The sequence below is a fragment of the Kwoniella bestiolae genome, chromosome 1, assembly GCF_000512585.2.
Source record: "Kwoniella bestiolae CBS 10118 chromosome 1, complete sequence".
Lineage (NCBI taxonomy): Eukaryota > Fungi > Basidiomycota > Tremellomycetes > Tremellales > Cryptococcaceae > Kwoniella > Kwoniella bestiolae.
Window position 1 is genome coordinate 5,215,786 of NC_089241.1, and position 22,764 is coordinate 5,238,549.

At 48.3% G+C, this 22,764-nt stretch overlaps 5 protein-coding genes across 5 annotated transcripts; 3 read left to right on the top strand and 2 right to left on the bottom strand.

Moving 5' to 3' along the window:
* Nucleotides 1-277: 277 nt before the first annotated feature.
* On the bottom strand, nt 278-2,846 carry I302_101971 (uncharacterized protein; the record flags this gene model as incomplete). The annotated part of the gene is made up of 9 exons (XM_019187351.1): nt 278-528; nt 583-1,012; nt 1,064-1,546; nt 1,597-2,105; nt 2,204-2,423; nt 2,482-2,541; nt 2,598-2,657; nt 2,715-2,756; nt 2,814-2,846. The coding sequence occupies 9 exons, from the start codon at nt 2,844-2,846 to the stop codon at nt 278-280; spliced, it is 2,088 nt and encodes a 695-aa protein (XP_019050229.1).
* Nucleotides 2,847-8,992: 6,146 nt separating this feature from the next.
* Nucleotides 8,993-12,438, top strand: I302_101972 (uncharacterized protein; the record flags this gene model as incomplete). The annotated part of the gene is made up of 7 exons (XM_019187352.1): nt 8,993-9,324; nt 9,384-10,211; nt 10,269-11,371; nt 11,430-11,566; nt 11,626-11,843; nt 11,942-12,307; nt 12,366-12,438. 7 exons carry the CDS (start codon nt 8,993-8,995, stop codon nt 12,436-12,438), a joined length of 3,057 nt encoding a protein of 1,018 aa, XP_019050230.1.
* A 593-nt stretch (nt 12,439-13,031) lies between these two features.
* Nucleotides 13,032-14,458, bottom strand: I302_101973 (YbgI/family dinuclear metal center protein; the record flags this gene model as incomplete). Its single annotated transcript, XM_019187353.1, has 8 exons — nt 13,032-13,238; nt 13,310-13,368; nt 13,449-13,511; nt 13,626-13,795; nt 13,881-14,087; nt 14,166-14,214; nt 14,281-14,296; nt 14,360-14,458. 8 exons carry the CDS (start codon nt 14,456-14,458, stop codon nt 13,032-13,034), a joined length of 870 nt encoding a protein of 289 aa, XP_019050231.1.
* Nucleotides 14,459-15,570: 1,112 nt separating this feature from the next.
* On the top strand, nt 15,571-17,370 carry I302_101974 (uncharacterized protein; the record flags this gene model as incomplete). Its single annotated transcript, XM_065869397.1, has 7 exons — nt 15,571-15,597; nt 15,755-15,768; nt 15,846-16,200; nt 16,315-16,632; nt 16,823-17,028; nt 17,161-17,237; nt 17,312-17,370. 7 exons carry the CDS (start codon nt 15,571-15,573, stop codon nt 17,368-17,370), a joined length of 1,056 nt encoding a protein of 351 aa, XP_065725469.1.
* A 1,163-nt stretch (nt 17,371-18,533) lies between these two features.
* On the top strand, nt 18,534-22,762 carry I302_101975 (uncharacterized protein; the record flags this gene model as incomplete). The annotated part of the gene is made up of 5 exons (XM_019187355.1): nt 18,534-19,005; nt 19,076-20,985; nt 21,182-21,253; nt 21,324-21,472; nt 21,550-22,762. The coding sequence occupies 5 exons, from the start codon at nt 18,534-18,536 to the stop codon at nt 22,760-22,762; spliced, it is 3,816 nt and encodes a 1,271-aa protein (XP_019050233.1).
* Between the last annotated feature and the right edge of the window lie 2 nt (nt 22,763-22,764).

Sequence of the window (22,764 nt, forward strand, 5' to 3'; positions counted from 1 at the left end):
ACATAGGATAGAGTAGATTAAATAATTTTAGACCACCAGCAGTCCTTCAGACGCGTACTAACTGATATGTTTGGGTTGCACCGTACACTGCACAATTTGATCCCGCCTCATACATGACTACTGACTGATCATTCATCTCATGCAGCAATCTCCACTTATAACATTCGCAGCAATGACGAAGAAGAGATGCATTCCCGGTATAGTTCATACCAACGTTATATATAATACGAGAAAAGGACATGATCACATAAACCCAACCTATACCAATCTATCATGTTTATACAGCGGCAACAATCGCCTCGGCAGAATTGAGCGCCCCGACCATCTTGATACATTCCCGTCTTCTAGCGACGACATCGGGTGATTCCTTGAGTAGCTCTTCGAGCACATCGGGCTTGTACAGGTGTTCCAGGAGTTCTCGCTGGAGGTTCTCCTTGGCAAAGTTGACGAGGTTGTAGGTGATGGCTTTGGGGACCATGTCGATCATCTCTCGTTTGACTACCGAGTAGTACGATTGGATGAGGAGTTCTGCCACGACAATCATCAGCACTGATTCATACGTGAGATAGAGGAAGAACCCACTGATCACATCAGTCTCCATAGCCTCCCGCTCACTGAGCGAGGCGATAGGCTTGATAACGGGAGGAGGAGCTTCCATCGCCGCGACTTTTTTCTTAGGTTGTTTGTCCTTTGAGAAGAAACTGTTGAAGAAACTTGGCTCGTCCTTTTTGAAATCAGCATCGAGATCTTTACCGTTGTTCAAGGCGTTCTGAGGGATCTTCTTGGGGTCGACGGGTTTTTCGGGCGGCTTGTTGGCGTTCATCCTGTCGTTGACCAACGCCATTGCACGATGTCCACCGATAAAGTCCGGGTGGGTGGTGTTGACGTAACATGCCTGCATCGATACCATATCGGTGACGAGCTTGTTGGTAGGTTGCATACATGATTTGAAAAAGTTGATGACGACGAGGTTGAATCGGTCTTTCAACTCGGGGTATCTCTTGAACGTTTGCTAGTGAACGGTGTCAGTGTATCAACTGAGGTAGGGAGCGAGATAACTCACCGTCTTTGACAATAGATGACCTAATATTCGGATGAGCTCGTCATACACCAAGGCACAACATCTAAGCGAGGGTTCTTCTAATCGTCTAATCTGCTGCTTCACTATGACTTCAAACGCGGTGGTACCAACGAACAACGAAGGGGTCGAACCGGAAGAGTTGTAAAGAATAGTCCGAATATCACCGTCTTTGACCTGGTCGAATGGGTCGATGGACTTGACACCGTTGTTGTACAATTCATGGAAGACGAAACTGATACGAGCACCGCCCGACAGTTCGTTGAGCGAGAGATCATTGGTGTTACCGTCGATGGCTGATCGGAACTCGGAACAGAACTCGGTGATGGTGGAGAGTACTAGACTGCCGGGGTTGGTTTCGCCCATTGGTCCACCGAGGGCGGTGAGTTCGGCTTGGTATTTGGAGAGCTGCTGGCTGATTCGAGCTTTGATATCGGGAAGGGTGTTTCGGATGTGGTGCATGAGAATCTACGGAGAAGTTTAGCACGACCCTCGTACCGCAGTCAGGATCGACTTACAATGTTGAGTTTCCTAGCGAGCCATGGGGTACCACAGTATTGGGCTTTCCCGGCATAACTAGGGTGGTTCTCGAAGAACTTTCTTTCGTTGTCCAAGGCAGAGGCGATAGATTTGCTCTGATCGATATCTCTCTGACCTCTGTTCACAACGGGCACGTATCCCAATCTCAAGGGGATAACTCTTCCGGCCAGGATATCGACAACGTCGGTACCTTGGTCCATCAGATCGACTTTTGTCAACACACCGATAGTTCTTGTACCTTCGGGATCTACTTCTCTAGCTAGTTTCAGACCATCCGAGTTTGCCAAATCCGTGTTGGCCGCTGTGACTGCCAAGATGATGGCGTTGGGTTTCGAGATGAATCGCATCAGCATGTCTCGGATCTGCTTTTCGATATCACGTGGTTGATCTCCGACGGGCACTTTAGTCAAACCGGGTAGATCGACGAGGGTGAGGGTGAGGACGTTGGGTGAAAAGATTCGGAGGTTGATGGGATTGGGTGAGATACCTGTACAGTACGTGGTGTTAGGCATGGTCCTCGCTATGAGGGACTCGACTATCTCTGGCGAGCATAGTCAATGAGCAGATGAGAGCTACAGTACTCACCGGCATTCTTTCCCGTCATCTTCTCCGTATCTTTGACAATCTCATCCCTGATCTTGTGGAAGTCATGGAACTTTTGTCCCGGCAAATGCAGGAATTCTCCCCATTCGTCCGGGTTGTTCTCGTTTAGCTGTACTTTAGCCATGGCATCCTCGGCCTTTTCTCCATCGCCGTTTGCCTGGGGTGGTTTTGAGGACGCCGGTCTGTTTATCAATTGGAGGACCTATACCACGGCAAAGTCAGATCGGTCCTTAGTACGAAGGGGAGGTACGGGGGCTCACCAATGGACGTCTGGTGACGATACCTGTTCCTCGGGGTAGGAAATCTCTTCCGACGATGTTCTACCGACAACCATCAGTATACGCTCGTCGTGATCACGAGACTGAGCTTGACTCACCTCGAGCACTGACGATTTACCACTACTTTGCGAACCGATGACCGTGATTTGCGGTAGATCCTATACTACGACGTGAGCTACACCGATATATGCATACATCAGGGTGATTTCGCTTACAATGTTGTTTGAGACACCGATCGATGCGAACACATCTTGCAGCTACACCATACTGTTAGCTGAGAATGATGAAAGTCAGGGAGATAAGGGTGGACATACCTTGTTGACGAGCGAGATGAGCTGCTGATCCATGTTGATGTACTATCTCCCGTATTCTATTCTGTGTCGTTGAGGGTAGCGTGAGTACGTCTGCGCGATGATATATGGTATCTATGAGCAGGTGTGAATGATATCGGAATGCAAGAGAGAGAGAGAGAGATGGTGATGAATGGGGGTTGTTGGGACATATACACGTCCTCTTGCTAGATGTGACTATGACACGCATTCGTTCGGTGGCGGCACAATGAATACGTAATACTCATCACCCATCAACGAGGCGGTGTTACCAGACAGATGGACGACGACAGTGATCTCTACCGCGGCATCAGCGTTCATGGATGCATAACAACGAATTAGCCAGAGTGACAGTGTATGAGTGAGATACAAGGCATGTTTGCATGCGTACCAAACATGAGTGATCGTTGAATGACGGAACCTGGTCCGGTGTCTGGTCCTCCATGCTTGCTATGTCCAGAACTGATTCTGAGGTGATATATGCTTTGCCAAATTTTCACTTTCAGCAATTACGGTTTCGTAAGGCAGTTGCCTGTTTCGTTGGTGCAGTGGTAGCATGCCCTCTTAGGGTTTTCATCTTGAAAGCTTTGGGGGTGGTCCTCGGTTCAATCCCGGGACGAGACCCGTATCTTTTTGGTTTTTTCTCGGGGTATAATTTGGCCTACAAGACCACCAGATGTGTCAGGCAACACTGGCAGGTTTCATTGCACGACCTTCTGAGTACGGTGATGAAATGTAGGAGACGCGTGCAGCTGACGCTCGGTATCGTTAGGTCAGTACCAACATGCGAGAGCAGCGAGGAAGGAATATCTCATCACGTTACGGATTAATGGTAAGCTACCATGATTTCACCGGACAACAAAGGTGACGACGAGAGGAATTGTCAAAAACATCGCTGGCTAAGATAAGATACTATTGACGTTCTACTCGGGCTACTACTGCAAATTATAGGTGCTACTAGGTCATCGTCAAAGCTCGACGTTGTTCGTTGGTCAGCACTACGGCTCCCCGCCGTTCAATGTCAGCGAGAGCGTTCGGTATGTCTACCATCAACAGAGAAGAAAGGTGTCGAAAACGGGGATATTACCACTTGGAATAGAGTTTTCGCCACGAAGAGGACAAAGCGAGCGGCCAATGTGAAATGCTCCGAATCCATCTGAAGTGAGAAGAAGACGAGTGGGGTGAAAATGAGTGCGAGTGAGAAGGCGGATACACAAGAGCAAGAGAAGAGTGATAAAAGTTTATGGCAGAGCAAAGTAACGGATTGAAATGGTTGAAAATTTAGGTAATCGAGTAACGAAGGAGAAGAAACGATGTGAAACAATGCTTACCTCTAGCACATTGTCATGAACATGGGAATCGGACCGCAACAACGGGTGTCAAGTCGGATCTACGAAGGGTCAGCAGTTTAAACAGGTACAGATGAGTCGCGAGAATGAGTATCAGTGGATGATATGGTTGAGAGTAGGGTGGCGATGATGATGATGATGTTTGTTAGTGCATTGTGCCTTGGGACAGCGGGTGTGGATTCGATCGCCTTGAAGTGATAGGTTGCGTTGGTGAGGTGTAAAGAAGAGAGATGAGAGGTGCGGTACGTCGTTCTGGAGAGGGGTATTGATTGAAGACGTCGCAGAGATACCTATGACGATCGCGCGTACTTTCGCTCGTACATTTGCGCATACTCTGGCGCGTACTTTCGCCACCCCGAGTCAGTCCACCACCTCATGAACCGCGCATATATGTATACCCCTCTCCTCGAGGATATACATCCAACTCATTCATTATATCACATATCTTCGACATCACCGTGAATTTTACCTCCTCCTCGGCCAATCTTACATCCCTCATCACCGATCATATGTATCATATGTCGCCACTCACCTCACTGACCAACGATCAACAATAGTCTATCTGCTGATGGCATACGGGCACGCCACCGAATATCGATCATATCAGATTAGTACGAGGTGAGTAGATTCACACTTTGCTTTCTGGATTGTCATTTCATTTATCATTCCTCGGGTTCATCCTATCTCGATGGTTTGATCGACCATCTCTCGTTTTCATTGGTGTTTCTCATGCCGAGTATCCCACATCATTATGATCGTTCCCTCGAGTGGGTTATCTCTTACCTTAACCCTATGCTATCTTCTCGGTGCGATCGTTATTCTTGCATTTTAGGTTCACCTTGAATATCATCAACTTGCAATTTCTAGTTATGATTCCCTACCAGCCACCGACGCATCTGAAGTCATTCGTGTGGAATCCAGCTGATTCCATAAGATATATCGCAACTCGACAATATATCGGTCTGGCGCGAGTCGCAACATCCCTCGTCGCTGTGTCTCGCTGCTTGTTGAAGTGAATTCTGATCGAATCGATATTATGGCACGTGGAAAACTCGATGGCTACGATTTAACGCACATCCCCCGAATGGGGCCATGCGAGTGAGGGGAGCGAGGGAGTACCGTATATAGGAGCTGCTGCGAGGGAGCAGCGGCGACTATGGGTCAAGCTTGGTAGTAGTGGTAGTAGTGGTAGTAGTGGTAGTAGTGGTAGTAGTGGTAGTAGTGGTAGTAGTGGTAGTAGTGGTAGTAGTGGTAGTAGTGGTAGTAGTGGTAGTAGTGGTAGTAGTAGTAGTAGTAGTAGTAGTAGTAGCTCTCAAATATCACTATTACCTTTCGGTGACCATTACGAGTATTATCGTTGACATCATTTCCATTGACTCGTGGTAGGTCGGTCAATCTTATACAGTGTAGATCGCAGTAGCTTACCGATATCACCAACAGCTTTCGACATCATTACGGATACCATCGTCGATAACATTACCATTTACGAGTGAGTCTCTTGGAGCTTTGGTTATTGTAGTAGTAGTAGCAGCAGCAGTAGTAGTGATACTGTCCCTGTTCATCGCACTCGCCGCATACCCTTGATCACTCGTATTTCTTATGATGATGAATAGCGTTAGTAGTAGCATTGGATAGAACCTTACAGGGCGATGCGATCCTTCCTGTACACTCAAGCTCCCGGAGAGATCGCTGCACGTAAGATCAAGGTACCTTCACATCACCTACGAGTACTGAGGGGGCCGCAAGCCCGAACTGATTGCCACATACTGTACCCATGACGAAAGGTGACCGGTCCGGGTAGGTATGAATCGAGCTCTGGTGGGGCAGGACGGGATGGCGTGCTATGACAAGGTGGGATCTACGGGCAGTAGAATAAGGTACCAAGTTCCACAACAGTACTCGTACCGGTACTGGTACGTTTTGTGGGGATTAGCGAAAGATAACGTGATGAGATTACTGTAGATCGACAAAGTCCCATTCGCCGAAATACGCAGATCCAAGAGAGCTATCGAGGACACTCTCCCATCAACTTACGCTGGGGTTATGTATGACCCCACAATGACGAGATGGATGGATCGGAACGATGCTTCACCGAAGTACAATGACCTGCGGTGCGACTGGTGTCGTGCGTCCGCTAGAGCACGGCGAGGACAAAGTCCGGCAAGCTGTATATGTATCTACTTCCGAAAGATGTACGTACAATCACACTCCAACCAAGAGCAAATCAATTATTCAGGGAAAAGCAACATTGTAACACTCTGGGTCTAGAACGGGGAAAAGGTATACTGTAGGGGAGATCTAGAATCGTGGTGCGCTATAACTGTAACTGGGTCGGTTCCTCGTCTATTGTGTGTGTGTGTGTGCCTCCTGATCGAGTCTACGAAATTACCTGATTGAGCAACGCCGACCGAAGTTTCGGGAAAACTTCATTTTGGGTAAAAAACGTGGCATACATACAGCACATGTGCGTTGGCTTTGTCTTATAATTGCTGCGTAGTCGATACCAGGATGGGAAAAAATGGATACATGTACATACTTGTCCGTCCTGAAAAGACGGAGTACTGCTGCCCCGGGGATGATGAAGCCCATGTTGGACAATCAAGATAAGATCGCGGAGGGGGAGTATCCAACAGCACTGCGGGAAGCATGGAGCACGGAAGGGGAGATTAGATTCCACAAAGCAGAAGCAGAAGACCGGTCCTGGAGTTTCGGGATCCTGAGAAAATGAAATGACAAAAAGTTTTTTTATTTCGAATTTTCTCCTCTTCCCTCCTGCAAGCGAAGTAGGGTTGAATATAGGGAACGATCTGCCCTACAGGCATACTGTCAGTCTCGACTTTGGGATTTGTGCGTTACAGTACAAGATCCTGCAGGATCCAGTAGCAATCAAGGCTCCAGAGCTGTAGTGGGAGAAAGGTTTGGTGCACCGCTTAAGTGTATCGATGATTTGCGTGCCAGTTATCGCAATCGCACAATCTAAGCTTGAGTGGTTTGGTTTGGTTTAGGTCTTACCATATTTACCATACTTTCGTTTCTTGCTGTTGACAGATCCATACACTCACTCCACTAAGACTGATTGTTGTTCATCATCATCATCATCATCATCATCGTCGTCGTCACCTACGCTTGCATGAAGAGAAACAAACGATAGAACAAAAAGGCATTAGAATTGTTGGAACAAAGTCTCGGCTTGAACCGCTTTGATTGAAAAAAGCGCTTAGCAGCGAGACGACTTGATTCTTTGGGTTTTACCTCTACCTCGCATACACCGAATTCTAAATCTAATCTATACCTCTTTACACCCGACCTTCCTCATCATCATCATCATCATTACCAAATCAAATTTACAAAAAGGCAAGTAGCACCGAAAGCCAAAGGCGACAAAACTAAAACGCCGTAACCATTCAGAGTAGAATAGAACCCTCTCCTACAGGTGGTTAATATCAACTTGACTTGTCGATCATTCCTTCTTTACTTGTCCCTTACAACGACACATTCCTTTGGACCACACCTACACGTGAACAAAAGAAAAGCATCAGACACTTTGATCTAAGCTCAAGTGCAGCAACACCCAAACACTCAAAAGCATCTATCGTAGATTGGATCTAGACTATCGACCAGGATAGGATACCTTTCGACATTATCGTGCACCTTTCCCCTTCCCCACCTGTTTCATCTTGTACCTTGATACCTCGAAACGGCTCAATCAATCAATCCGAAGTGCTCGGTCCTTGATTCTGACAGATAGAAGATAGACTATAGATCAAGATAGAGAGAGAGAGAGCTCTGCGCTATCATCCCACCAAAACAGTGTCAGACCCGACCACCACCACCTCGGTCTCGACCACAGCAAATAAACGAAATATAGGATAGCAAGCATCCTTTGGTACCTTGAATTCCACCTCCTTTCCCCGCTGTTACTCTCCGAAAGCAGCAATACACGCACAACCCTCAATCATCTATTATCCCATACAAGTCGGACAAATACCATCAATATCATCAAACAATCAAAGAAAAAAGAAAAAGAGAAGCTCAACTTGTCGGTCCTTTTCCGCCGACCTGACCTTTACTTTCATCGCACAGACTAGTGACCGGTGGATAGTGGATAGTGTCTCACGCAATAAGAGGGATAACAGGATCATAACATCCTTGTTGTTATTTCTTCCTTACTATCTGTGGATAGTTTCAAGTTGATTCGAGTCTAGGTCGAGGTCGTTCAAGGTGAGTCAGACGCTGTCCTCCTCTTACCACCTTTCCCACTTGCTGTTTTGCCTCGTGTCATTTCCTGTTCTTCATCGGGAGTGGGGGAGTTGTTCATGATGGTGCGGCAATGAGTGTGAATGTGCTTGTGATTCCTTTGACCTCACCTTGACCTCCCTTTGAAAGGGTACCTATATCAATCTTTGCCATTCTCACTCCATGTTATATCACTGCCAATCATTCCTTGTACTCTATCATCTCATGTTTATCTAGTCCAGACCCTGTTCGCATCTCATCGTTGCCTACCATTGGGGATATCAGTATATCCCTCATGAACTATCAATCTCGTACCTTACTCGTCTTTTAATCCCATTCCGAAATCACCCTGTATCGCTGTCTCATTATTGTCATGTTCCTCGTGTCATTGACTTACACTATCGTATCGTATCATCCACTTTCGGGCCATAGCACCATGACCTAACCAACTTCCTCTTACCATCTCACGTTTGTTTCTTCTCTCTCTCTTCTTCCTCTTCCGCTCTCTTCATCTTCACCCTCTCTTGACCACTATGGTACCACCCGCTGACACCTACCAATCTTGACATACCCTTCTCGATGAACCCCCCACCTCCTTCCCCGATCACCTCGCTCTTTCTTAACTATTCCTCCTCCTCACACAAACCAAAACATCAACCTAACAACGACACTCCAGCCTCGACGAATACTCTCGCCACCCTGCCGTCCACACCTCCTCTCCCACCACCCCTTCTCTCCGGTACCAGTACCACCTTCAGCACCCCGTTCACGCCGGCACAACCTGGCTTCCAACCGCAGTACACCCAAGACCCACAATACACCGACCCTTCTGGGTCAGGAGGAGGAGATCACAAGACAGGAGCGGATCCCTGGGCATTCAACGCCTTCAGCTCACCTCCCTCCCCCTCCACGTGAGTTTGTGCAATCCTTCTTTCCCCCAAAAGCCTCCCACTGACTCGCTGTACCTCAGGATAACCTCCACTAGCGACTCACAGACTGGGGGGGACACCTTCCCCCCTTCTGATACCGGTGAAGGCGAATCAAGCTCTTCGAGATCCGGATCATTCCGTCGGCAGAACCTATCCCTCAATATTAGTTCCCTACCCACCCCCTTTCAGAACGCATCTATACAATCTCCTGGATCCCTCGCTTCCAGCGGCGCTCCGTTCACCGACTCGTTCACCTCGTCACACAACGTCAATTTTGATCAAGAGTATTTCCACTTCCCGGATGGCTCGTTCTCTTCAACTGGAGAAGGGTCATTAGCAGGCCAGATACCTCTTGTCCCTCAAGGTCAACAACTTACACATAGATTACCTGCTTCACAGCCTTCCAGTCCCGTAAGAGGCGTTTACCCTCTACCTTTTGGCAATCATCAAGCTGGACGACAGAGAGGAGCGACGTTCAGTGGTGGTTCGTTCTACCCTTACGACCAAACGGGATCACCAGTCTTCACGTTCACCCAGAATATCCCTCCTCAAGCCATCCCCCCTCATCTCACATTCACAAACATCCAATCGCCTATACACTCACCTCTAGCACCGTCACCAATCATCTCAGCTTCTCCTGCCCAGATTCAGACCGACAACTCTTCCTTCTTCCCGGTCCAAACCCAACCTCAAGGGCTCGGCGTGCAAGAGGTGTTGATGGAAGACGTGTCGACGCCAACGCCTGCTGTACAGCCACCCACACTGAGCCGCAAATCCTCGCTGGGTCAACTGCAGCAGCAGCAAGCTGTCGGGTCTATGACACCTGAATTGTCCATGGAGATGATAGATAAGCTTTCTCTGTTGGATAAGTGAGTGTTTTTTCCAGCTTCACTCGTGTGGTCACTTGGCTGATCTTCTCCTTCCAGAATCGTTATATCCGCTCAAAGTGCCAAAGACGCCCTGCTCCGAGGAGAACAAGTAGACGTGTCGGCGAGCTTGGGAGACATCAATCATCAGCTGGAAATCGCGAGTGAATTGGGGGTAGGACCAGCACCCACGCCAAGAGATCTGAACACTCCAAACTCACAGAGCGTATCGCCCGTCAACAACTTCACCACCTCACCGACCGTGCAATCGACACCGGGAATGAGTCAAGCATATTCCAATCCTATCGTACCAAACACCGTTCCCGCTCAAATGCAATCGATGCAGCCAATGCAACAAGGTTTATTACCCTCCCTGCCAGTGGACGGATCTAGCGTGAATGCAAACCGAGCGGTGTCAGCCACACCACTAGCGGGAGGAAACCCTAACAAGATGATGGCCCCAGCAACACCCGCAGATTTCCTGAATGGCAACAAGGCGCAAGCTCCACCTTTGGTACACTCTCACTCTTTCCCTAATGGACATCAACTTCCTAGTCAGATGCAAGGAACTACCATGACCCCGAGTACACCTGTCGTCCCATCACCATCATTCATCGCAGCGATAGGTGCTCAACATGCTCCGATCGTATCTTCACCTCTCGCCACCATTCCTCCGTCTCGACCTCCCAGTCCACCTAGATATACCATCCCAGCCCAGCCATGGAACAGTGAGATGATGCCCCAGATGGACATGTCCACGCAGCCACCTCTTCAAATACCCGTCAACCTCTCCATACCGGTACAACCACCTCAGCAGCAATCTGTAGTACTGGAGCGACGACCTTCTCAGAGCGAGCGAGCGGATGGTCTCCCGATCTCTAGAAACAGAAGCACATCGGTGCATAAACAATGGGCTCATCCTATGATGACCACTAGTCTACCTCCTTCCGCTTGGCAATCAAGGCAGGGATCACCGGAGGATATGGACGAGGACGACTCGGAAGACGAAGGACCGAGGAAGAACAAGCGAAGGAGGAGTTCGGCTGGAGGCGATGGTGGTCCACCCAATGCGGATCTGTTGAATGGCGCGCTCATCTCAGAGGATATAAGGAGGCAGATGGACCAAATCTTTGAGGAGTTCTTGAACAGGGTCTGTTCAGACTGTGAGTGATGTTCGTCAGATGGCGTGTGTATGTGAGCTGATGTCTGCCGCCGTTCCAGTGGACATCTGTGATAGTAAAGGAGAGAAGTTGCACCAAGTGCTCATGCCCAAGAAGATGCAACGACTCGACGAGTCTACCGACTATCGACCATTCAAGTTCCGTATCCAGGCGTTTACCAATGCGTTCACTGAGGAGGTGAGCAAGGATCCTCTTCGTTCCGCGACGTTCCGTACTGACTGTATCACCGCTCATAGTTGCAACACCGTGGAATCAGCGAAGAAACAATGTCAGTGAAAAAGATCAAGACGTACCTTTGGAAACAAGACTTGATTTCGCGGTTCAATCCCGATGGGAAGAAGGCCAAATCAAAGGGGAATCATATCTGGAATGTCGATGCGAAGAAGCTGCCAGGTGGCGGATGGGTGTTTAGACCGTTCAAGAGGAGAATCATTGGGCAACCTAATTCGTTTGCGTGAGTTGGCACCAACCCCCAAATGACGATGATCTCTTATGATCTCACCTAAGTAATGACCCCTTGACCATTTCTGCTGATACTCCTCTATGATACAGCCTTGTCAACCAAAAATACGAATGGGAGCCTAGAATATGGGACCCGCAAGCAGCGTCAGACACTATCAAACCTTCCTTCCACTCCCCTCCTGGCGGCTTACCCTCCTGGTTGAGGTGGGAAGAATCCACCAAACTAGTTGGATTGCCCGACCAACCCACCGGTCCATTACCTATTACGGTGATTGCCGAGTTTGTTGATGGATCAGGGAACCAGACCACCCTCGAGACTACGTTTACGATCCAGGTGGTCCCTCATTTGTTACCGCTCAATGATACCACCGCGATGTACGCTCAGGCGGGGTTCATACCGTTTGATTTCCCCGATCAGGCGAATGGACAGCCCGTGGCTATGATTAACCAGCAGGGGTGAGTGGTGTAGCTCACACGAGTATGGAGTTGGTAGCTGATGATTGCGCTTCTGTAGAATGTCATACACGACTGGGACTATGGTGTACCCTCAACCTGCCGCACAAAATGGTTTCCCAGGTCAACAGTGACATATCGAATAGATACATCCGATCAAACAAATCATCACCCGCTTGACCCGGATAATCATCCACCCTCTACCCTCTATCTTTCAGATCTGATATCACATCTCAGTCCAATTGTTGTGTATACATTCCACTTTGAGGAAACGAAGAGTATAGAATATTGTTGTAGATGTAGAGAACAATTAGGGAGCTCTATATGTCGTATATAATCATAAGGGCTCGATAGGGAAGAGGGAGCACCGTTGAGCGGGCGAAGGTGTACAGCTATATACCCGCCTTACGCTGGACGGAGGATGATGTGATCCCTTGATGGGAGGTTGGTGAGGGTTGAAAGAAGGAGGTGAAGAAAGAAGGAAGAAGTATTATATCTATATATGCCATGTCAGAGATGTAAACTTATCATCTCGATTCGGATTCATACAAGCGAACAGGTTGAGTGGGCCTCGAAGATCAAACTCGATTAACGGCAGATATCATACGCAAGGCAGTATGGGTGATCAGTCAGAAGCCAAAGCGAGTCGCAAAGTTATCAACCATCTCCATGATGTTGTTTTAGTTCTGCGCATGTGCAAGTACATGTATAACGTCCCTCTTCAATCCTACACCACCCTCAGAGGATCCCTATCAGCCCTGGACACCAATACCTCCCACTGCCCGTTGGGGGACTCATCGTGCAGGTCCGTCTCGGCGTTGAGCTCTTTCTCCAACCATGGTTTCAACACTTGAGAGAGGTAGGGACGTTCAGTGTTGGTATGGTTGGTTAGGATGACGGATGTTCCAGAGTGGATCGCGGCGAGGACCTCGTGCTGGCAAGGGAAGGGAAGGGAGATTAGCCTGAGATTCGACGTTTATACATATTTCTACTGAATAGACTCACATGGGACATCTCGCCTGTGAGGTACAGGTCCGCTTTGACGCCTTTGAAGAGACTTGCGCCTTGGTAGATTAGAGCAGGTATCAGCGTTTGGATCACTGTTACTGCCATTAAGCTGAGCTGCGAGGTCGAGTTTACTCACCTGATCCAGCGCAGACAGCAATCGAGGTGATAGGTCTCTCAAGTTCAGGCGTAGCGAGTTGTACTGTACAGAGAAGACAAGAATAAGCGATAACCTTATACCCCATGTCAGACGAATGCCAGTGCCGTCGAGCGTCGATTCATCAGATGTCAAATGTGGTAAGAATGAACAACCCACCATGATCCAAATCCAGATGTTCTTTAACCATCCTCACCACCTGCCTTACATCCAGCGGTACCGACAGATTGACGATCCGTCCCATACCTGCGCCTTCGAACCCTTCGATCTGCTCTGAGGTCGTGATGGGTGAGTTGGACGATGAGATGGAGAGGAAGGGTCGTATAAGCCTATATCAAAGGAACAGGTTTAATACATCAACTCGCCAGTGTGAGGTTACGCATATGGGATATGGGATGTGGGCATGACACCTACCAATTGTTTATACCATTCGGGGTAGCGTCCAAACTCGTATGCGGCGAGAAGACGCTTATGCCTTTTGCTGATAATTTGAGGAGAGACGCTTGGAGCGGGTCTTGTAGGGTCATGGATTTGAGGCCTCGGAAGATGGGTGGGTGGTAGGATACGATGAGGGAGGCGGAGGGCAGGGAGAGGGCTTCGGCTGCTACGGAGGGGGTGAGGCTGTTCGACAAAGTAGTTATTCGATCAGGATCTGACTCTGGAACGTGTATGCGTCTCCTTTTCGGAGAAGCAACTTACTCGATTGTTAGGAGCACTTGACGATGATTCGGGTTGGGGTAGGGTGCCTCTGCAATCGTATTGTGTGCAGATTAGTAGATGATTTTTAGTAGAGTTGATGTGATAGCGGACATACCAATCATTGGACCAACCTATCTCAAACATATCTCTATCAGCACGACCACTCATCCGCAACTGGTGAGAACGGAACCCACATTATCCCAACTTGTCTCTGCGAGACGCAAGGGAGCTATCCTCTCCCATACTCTCTTGATCAGCGCTAGAGGTTTTACGTTGACGGATGGATTGCCCATTCTGACGATATCGGAGGAGCGAGCAAGCACTGATGCCATATGTTAGGTATGAAGAGTACGTTTGGCAAGCACATAATGTTCAGTGTCAGTGACTAAGTTGTCTGACTCTCGATTGTTCGTCATTTGTGAAGCCTTAAAGTGGAGGTTGGCTATTGGTGTAAGATGTGGCATTGTTTCAGGTTACATGGCTAGGACATCCGAAAGTTGACCTTGACTAGACTGCATCTTCCACACTTGATCGTGCTTCTCAACTGCATGTGTCGTAGAGATCCGAAACTGGGTCTGAACGGTGTCCGTCGTGTACATGTCATGATACCATATTTTGTAGCGATGCAAGATGAGTTGAGTAGAGAGAGCCTCATGTGCCAGAATGAGAGATTCAGGAAATGACGCGGTGCATTTTCAGTAGCATGGTTTTAAACGTGCCACATAACTGTATGAGTAGTAAGTAACAGGTTGAATCAGGGTAAAAATGAAATAAAAAGGGGAGGGGGAATTCGTAATGACACCACCGCGGATACCTTTAGTCCCTTCTCTCCTGACACGCGTTATCGTTGTTATGGGTCATGCACTGCACCGTACCACTAGTATTCTCGCTCACCGAAAGACGTCGCACTGCCATTGCACTGTAGCTCATAGCTCCATTCATCGTTCACCGCTCATCATCCCAGTTGACCTCCCCGGTTCATCCTTTTATGAACTCTTAGTGAGCAGCATTGGCATCATCCATATCCACACCTTCCTTACATATAAACACCATCACCTCAAAGCCAAGTCAAAGTCAACTAGAGACCACGAAACAACACAAACGTAACCGAGACATCAATCCAACAGCCCAGCCCCTTTCTCACATCACATCCCAACCAAGCCTCTTCTCTCTCTCAACCGCTGTTTCATCGAACAAGAACAATCGTACATCAAATCAAATAATCAAAGTCACAGCTACTACTCTCAACTTTAGATCTCTTATACATTCCTCTCTCGGCTTATCGGTCTTCCCTCTCGTACTCATACATACACAAATCTCTGCGGCTGGACCGACATATACCATTTCTCTCTTTCTCTCTTCTCTTCTTTTCACCTGTTGGACAGACAAGATACAGTAAATCAAAATGGCTAGAGATCGACTTGGAAACGTTGTGAGTGCTGCGTCTCTTCATTCTTGTATCCTCGCAGATGGTAGTGGTTGCGACTATACTCGACGAGACGGTGTAGCGGAGTATGAAAACAAAGCAAAAGACAGTCCAACACGGAGAGGGACCAAGCGCTGACTTTTGATTTATTTCTCCAATCCAGAACCGACAATACGGGTAAGCCTCTTTTGCTCTCCCCTCCCCACCGTCCTATCTTCAAGGATCTATCACTTATGTACACACATAACTAACAGACGACTCAGTGATCAACCCACCCCTCAACCCACCTATCCACCCACTAACGGCGTGATCGCTCCGTCAAGAGCGCCAAACCCCTACGCTCAACAAGGCAACAACTCCCTACCAGGCGCTCAACCAGGCCAATACGCGCAGTACGGTCATCACGCCGGGGCGCAGCAGGCTCAGGCGGGGAATCCTTATGGCGGGGCTTATGGTCAACAGGAACAATATGCTATGGGAGGTGTAGGCGCGCCTGGAGGAGCACCTGGGGGAGGGGATTTCTGGTCGGAATTGTCGAATACTAATGCTTTGTTGGGACAGTTGCAAGATCAGATTGGGCAGGTTAGACAGGCTCATCAAGCTAGTTTGGTGAGTCTTTACGTTCAGTATGACTATTCCCCTTCCACGCTTTGGTCATCACGGGATCACCAGTTCTACCCCCTAGCAATGACATATGTTGACCCACCTCCTTCCCTCGCGTAGACCTCCACCGACCCAAATTCGCGATCCTACGTCTCCCAACTCAACGACGCCGCCCGAGAAAAACGAGAAGAATGTAAAAACGCCATCAAAACATTGTACAAACTCGCCAAGGGCGATAAAGCCCAGAAGACTCAAGCGGAAGGTGTGAAAACCAGATTCCAATCTTTGTTGCAAGAGCATCAAGTTGTTGAGAAGGAGTTTAGGAAAAAGGTTAAGGATAGGGCGGAGAGACAATATAGGATCGTTAATCCCAATGCGACCGAGGAGGAGGTAAGACAGGTCACGGAGAGTGATAATCCGCAGATCTTCTCTCAGGCTGTGAGTGGTTTTCTTTGTTTGGTTGAGAATGGGGGGCGATGAGACTACATCTCAGGAATGTCGCGTAGGAGATGGGCGAATTCGTCTTCTTCTCGCAACCTGTGTACCCCTCTCCACATAACCCCTACTCCTATTTAGAAACATCTTTGTCATTTCTCTCCTTCAACCCGTGCTGATAGCTTGACTCCAGCTCCTCAACTCGAACCGCTACGGGGACGCTCGAAACGCCTACCGAGAAGTGCAAGAACGACACGCCGAGATTCAAAAGATCGAAAAGACCATCACGGAGCTCGCTCAAATGTTCAACGAGATGGCCATGTTGGTGGAGCAACAAGATGAGACTATCGTCAATGTTGAGACTCAGGCTCAGGGCGTTGATACGGATATCAAAGCTGGGTGAGTGGTATTCTTGGGTGTACGGCAAGGAACCATTGAGATACCAAGATTCGCAATGGCGAGAGAGTAGATGAGGAACGTCTCCGTCTTCATGCTGAAAGTACCTTATTAACTATTTTAATTCCAACCCAGTTACGATCAGACTTCCAAAGCTGTCGATCACGCCAGAAAGGCCAGAAGGAAGAAGTGGATCTGTTTCTGGATCTGTGGTGGGTACTCAATCTCATCTACCCTTGTTGTACACAATGATCACGTGCATTCACTGATGATCGTTTTGTGATAGTCCTCATCATCGCCATCCTCGCTTTGGTGCTCGGTATCTACTTTGGTACCAAGAAATAGTCTTTTCGTTATCTTGTTTTTACGCGGTTGTGAATGAGTTTAGGATGATACATTAATTGATGTGCTGAATGGTGGCTAAAGAGGACGTGTCGTTTCGCCTGATTCCTTTTTCGCTCTTCCTCCTTATGCTTGTTCCCAGTACACTCACAAGATGTCTTATTCAATCTTTTACTTTTACTTCTTTTTTTCCTGACCGTTGATTGATTTTAATTCCTTATGAATGAAGTAGTTGATAGTATGATAATTATGGAAGATACTTGCCTCCTTGCTCTGGTTCTGCCATGTCCTTGTAGACAGTAGATCCAACCCACACCGATCTACTCCAATACGGTCTTGTCCAATCTGATCCAATCCAATCATATCATTGTCTGCAGCCTAGGCATCTTACTGTGTTATCGATAATCACAGCTGGATACCCCTTTGAAAACACTTTGGTGGGATGGGCGTGGGGCTCCGCATGAAAAGTGACGCGCATGTGCATGTTGCATGTTCGGTCGGATCAAAAACTACTACCTACAAGTCTTTAGCGCTGTCTCATTTGATCCTTCAACATCAATGCCTCGTTGAGAGAGGATCAACAAACAAGATATTGAAGACACGTTGTCGGCGTGTTCATGAGGTGAGGTCATCACACCGTGTCTGGTTGGATCATCACTATCACCCTTCATCAATCAACAATCAACAAATCCGATTGATGGAGTAGACACAAAAACTTCCTTTCATCGCTGTTTGTATTGCGATAGTTTGTCTCTCGCTATCATCGCAGCGCTACACCACTTCGACTTGAAACTCAGCTCAGCTCAGACACTGGTGGTCTTTGCCACTCTATATCCTCATGGCAAGGGCCCTCGCTCAATGCTGAACAAGAGTGAATTTTGATACGTACAAGTACACCTTTCGTGAACTCAAAACCCACTATCTAGTGCATGGTTCGACATTGTTGAAGCTTTGATCGCCTGCTGTCTTTTTTGGTGATAACACAGAGTCGACCTGTTATGTGAGTGGTTTTTAAATATTCCACCTGTTCTTTTTTTTCCGTTTTCATCAGCTAACCCACCTTTTCATAGCTGACGAGACACTTCTCCTCCTTGGCAGAGTCCATCGATATCGACCCTCTCTTGATCGGCCTATCCTCCCCTGGTGATCAGGTCAATCTCTTCAAGATGACCACGCCAGCCCCCTTCCTCACCCCATTACACTATATCATTCCCCCCATCCTCTTCATCCCACTCATCTTTGTTCTCCTTCCCAAACCAAAACCCATAGAACCCATCGAGGGTATCCGACCCATAACCGTCCAGCGAATCACCCCGCGTAAATCAACCATCTCAACATGTCTTCTCCTCTTATCCCTACTTGCTTTCGGCGATATCATCATCCTCGTCTCCGATCTGGTCACTGAACGAACAAGGAATGGCGATCAACCGTCAAACATCCCCGAATACCTCAAGGGAGCGAGCCTAGCCGGAGAGGTGATTTATACACTTGGTCAATTGATTGTATATGGTTTAGCCCTCGCGGGAGTATGGTGGAGAGAGAAATGGCAGTCTAACGCTTTGGTCACTCTCGCCACTCTTGCTTTTGGGCTGGAAATTCCTAATCTCGTGGGATTGGTTCTGAGGGAAGTACATACTCGTAAGTCATCTATATATATCGAGAATCCGTCGATCAATCAGCTGATGTGATATTCTTATTGACCCCATAGACGGATACGACAAGATCTTCACTATCCTTTCCCTCGTCCCCTCCTCCTCGCGATTACTCGGCTTACCCATCCTGATCGTCGCTTTGCTCTCCCCACGAGTAACATACGAACCAGCCGATGAACGTACCGGTCTTCTCTCCGAATCAGCCGTTGATGGAAGGATGGACCAATCGTCCACCGAATATGGTACTTTCGATAGCGATTCTCAGGATCCTACCAAGACTGCTACCACCACGACTGGCGCACCGTCAACACCCGTCCCTGGTGCTGGTGAAGATACCTCGAATACCAATGATAACAGCACCACCGCTCTAGCCGCAGCAGTAGCCCAAGCCAACAAGATCAAAATCACCAAGAAATTAGGTGTCAAGAAAAAGGAAGAAAAGAAAGATGAACTGAGTCTTCGCGAAATTTGGCCGAAATTCAAAACTCTCATACCCAGATTGTGGCCTGCGAAAAGTCTTAAACTCCAATTCTTCGCCGCCATGACTGGTGTCACGATCCTCGTCGACCGAGTTCTCACACCCCTGTCGCCTATCTCGATGGGATTCTTGATCAGGGCGTTGACGGAAAGAAACCAATACGACATTTGGAAATGGCTCTTCATCTATTTAAGTCTACGATTGTTAAATGCCTATGGTACGCTCAGTGCACTCCAACAGGCATTCTGGTTACCGATCGTTCAATATACCGACCGTGAAATGCAGATGCTCTGCTTCAACCATATCTTGGATCTGTCCTTGGCGTATCACACCAAACGAAATACCGGCGAAGTAATGAGGATCATCGAACGAGGATCGGCGGTCAACAACCTGTTTAGAACAGTATTATTCAGCGTGATCCCCACTTTCGCAGATATCGCTATTGGTTTCTCCGTCTTCATGTGGTTGTTCGGTCCCATCATCACTTTCACGGTATTACTCTTCATGATCCCTTATCTATGCTTCACCTACTATTCCACGAAATTCCGAAAATACATCAGACAAGAGTACGTCGACAAGGACGTGCAGCAACGTGGGGTTGTGTCGGATGTTCTGACCAATTGGGAAAGTGTGAAATACTTCACGGGAGAAACGAGAGAGGTGGAGAGGTTTACCGAGGCCGTTAACGATCTCCAGAGAGTGGAATGGCAATGGGATATGGGATATCAAGCCATCTATGCGATCCAATCTCTACTCCTTACACTGGGTTTCGCATCCGGTGCGATCCTCCTCTCATGGAACATCATGCGGGGTATTGGCGATGCGGCGTTATTCGTTATCTTCATTCAATACTATGGAGCCTTCACCACCCCCTTGAACCAACTTTCGAGCCTTTACCGATCGATCAACACGAACATCACCGATTCTGAGAAGATGTTGAAGCTCTTGGCTGAAACTACCGAGATCAAGGATTCTCCCGATGCGACTGAACTGGTCTTGACAGACGGTACGATCGAATTCGACAATGTATCATTCACGTATGACGATAAAGTACAAGCGTTGAAAAACGTCTCTTTCAAATTGGGTAAAGGGGAATCGATGGCATTGGTAGGAGAGACGGGATCGGGCAAATCGACAATCCTCAAATTGATATACAGGTTCTACGAAGTAACTGAAGGAAGGATCCTAATTGATCATCAAGATATATCAAAGGTGACACAATCATCCCTTCGAAACGCTATCGGGATTGTACCCCAGGATAGCGTATTATGGAACGACACGATCGGAGCGAATATAGCTTATGGGAAACCCGGTGCGGAGGACGAAGAGGTGATCGCTGCTGCTATGAGAGGGAGGATACACGATAAGATCATGACCTTTGATGAGGGGTATGATACCCTTGTTGGAGAACGGGGGAAGAGGTTGTCTGGTGGGGAGAAGCAGAGAGTTAGTCTGGCGAGGATGTTTTTGAAGAATCCGGCTATTTTGGTGGGTCATCGCTCTTTCCCCTCTCGTTCGCTCTTCCCTTTCCCCCTTTTCTCTATCTCCCTCTTTCCCCCACCCTCCTATCCCTCTGTCCCGCTCCCCCTCTGCTCGTACTTCCCTTCCTCCCCTTCTCCTAGATCTCGATTGTTGGGCGGATCACAGGACAGGAGACATGACTGATCTCATCCGTCATACGCAGGTCCTCGACGAAGCTACTTCTGCGCTTGATACCGAGACTGAACGAGAGATACAAAAGTCCTTGGCTGCTTTGGTAAGTCTTGATGATGCCTATTCGTCAGGATACGGTGATCTTGGGCTCATCTCGTATTCTCTGCTTCCAGTCAAAAGGGAAAAGCTCACTCTCCATCGCTCATCGACTATCGACCATCATCAATTCTGATAAGATAGCCGTAATGAAAGAGGGACAGCTGATTGAGATTGGAACTTACAACGAACTGATCGGCAAGCAGGACGGTACATTTGCTAGAATGTGAGTTGGTTGAACTCGCTGATCTTTCCACCTTGGGATCTTTTAATAATAGTGATCGTTTACCCTTTCCTGCATAGGTGGAAACGACAAATCTACACCGAAGCTGAATTGCTCGACGACGACGATCTCGCCAAAGTCGCTGATACCCTTCCTACGGCCGACGATCTTCGATATGCGCATGCTCATCCTAAGAAGTCAACCCATACTAAAGACGACAAGGATGATGATAACGACAACAACGACAAACCCGATCAGGCTACACAAGAGCCGGCAACAGGCGGATCTTCTTCTTTCGCTACTCCCGTTGCCGCTACCGACGAGTCTCCCGCTTTGATCGATCTTGAAGATAAGACTGATGATAAACCCGCAGAAGGACTTACTGTCGAAAGCCCACCTCCGCCTCCGATTGTCGACAACCCTGAGAACGTGTCTTTCGCTGATGCTGTCAAATCTCCTTCCGACGAATCGACTGCTGCTCCCGCTGGACAACTTCTTGTAGCTCAACCCGCCGAGGAGAATCAAGATAAACGAGAATCCACTCCTCACGAAGTCGAACCTACCAGTGCAGCTACCGGACCTGCCTCCGTCGTAGAAATCCAAGATCCCATCGCAACCAGTACACCCGCCAAGGTAGAGCCAGAAGAAGCCAGTGAAACTCCCAAACCTGCTCCTGCTCCCACTACTGCCTCGCCCGAAACCCCTTCAGTCCCCTTCCCTCCATCTCCTCCCTCTACCAGGAAAGAAGGCTCCGTCTCAATCTCACTCGATTCACCTCGAAAGTCCACTGAAGCTTCTTCCTCTCCCGGTAAAGCCTTTCCTACTGAATCGCCCAAACCAGCTTCCGTGGCATTCCCCTCATCCGCTTCTAAACCAGTAAACACCAAAAGATGGTCAACAATGTCTGCCTCACCCTCTATCGCCTCTGCGTTATCCTCTACTGGCGGTGCAGAGGGATCATCACCCTCCAAATCGGAAACTTCTCAAACACCCTCGGGTGATAAGGATAAAGGTGATAAGCGACGTAAGAGGCTGAGTTCCATCAAAGGCTTCGTAAGGCGTATTTCGGACCAGGGGTTGACCAGGTCACCTAGTGGGTTGAGATCGCCCGCTTCGGAGGACTTACCTACCATCTCTGGCAATAATGAGAACGAGGCGGATGAACGCACGCCGCTTGTGGGTGGGTTAGGAGAAGGAGAAGGGACGCAGCAAAGAGAGAGGAAGGTTAGTACCCATGGGGGAAAGGATGATAAGAAATTGGCGAAGAAGAAAAAGAAGCATGGGAAACATTAGGT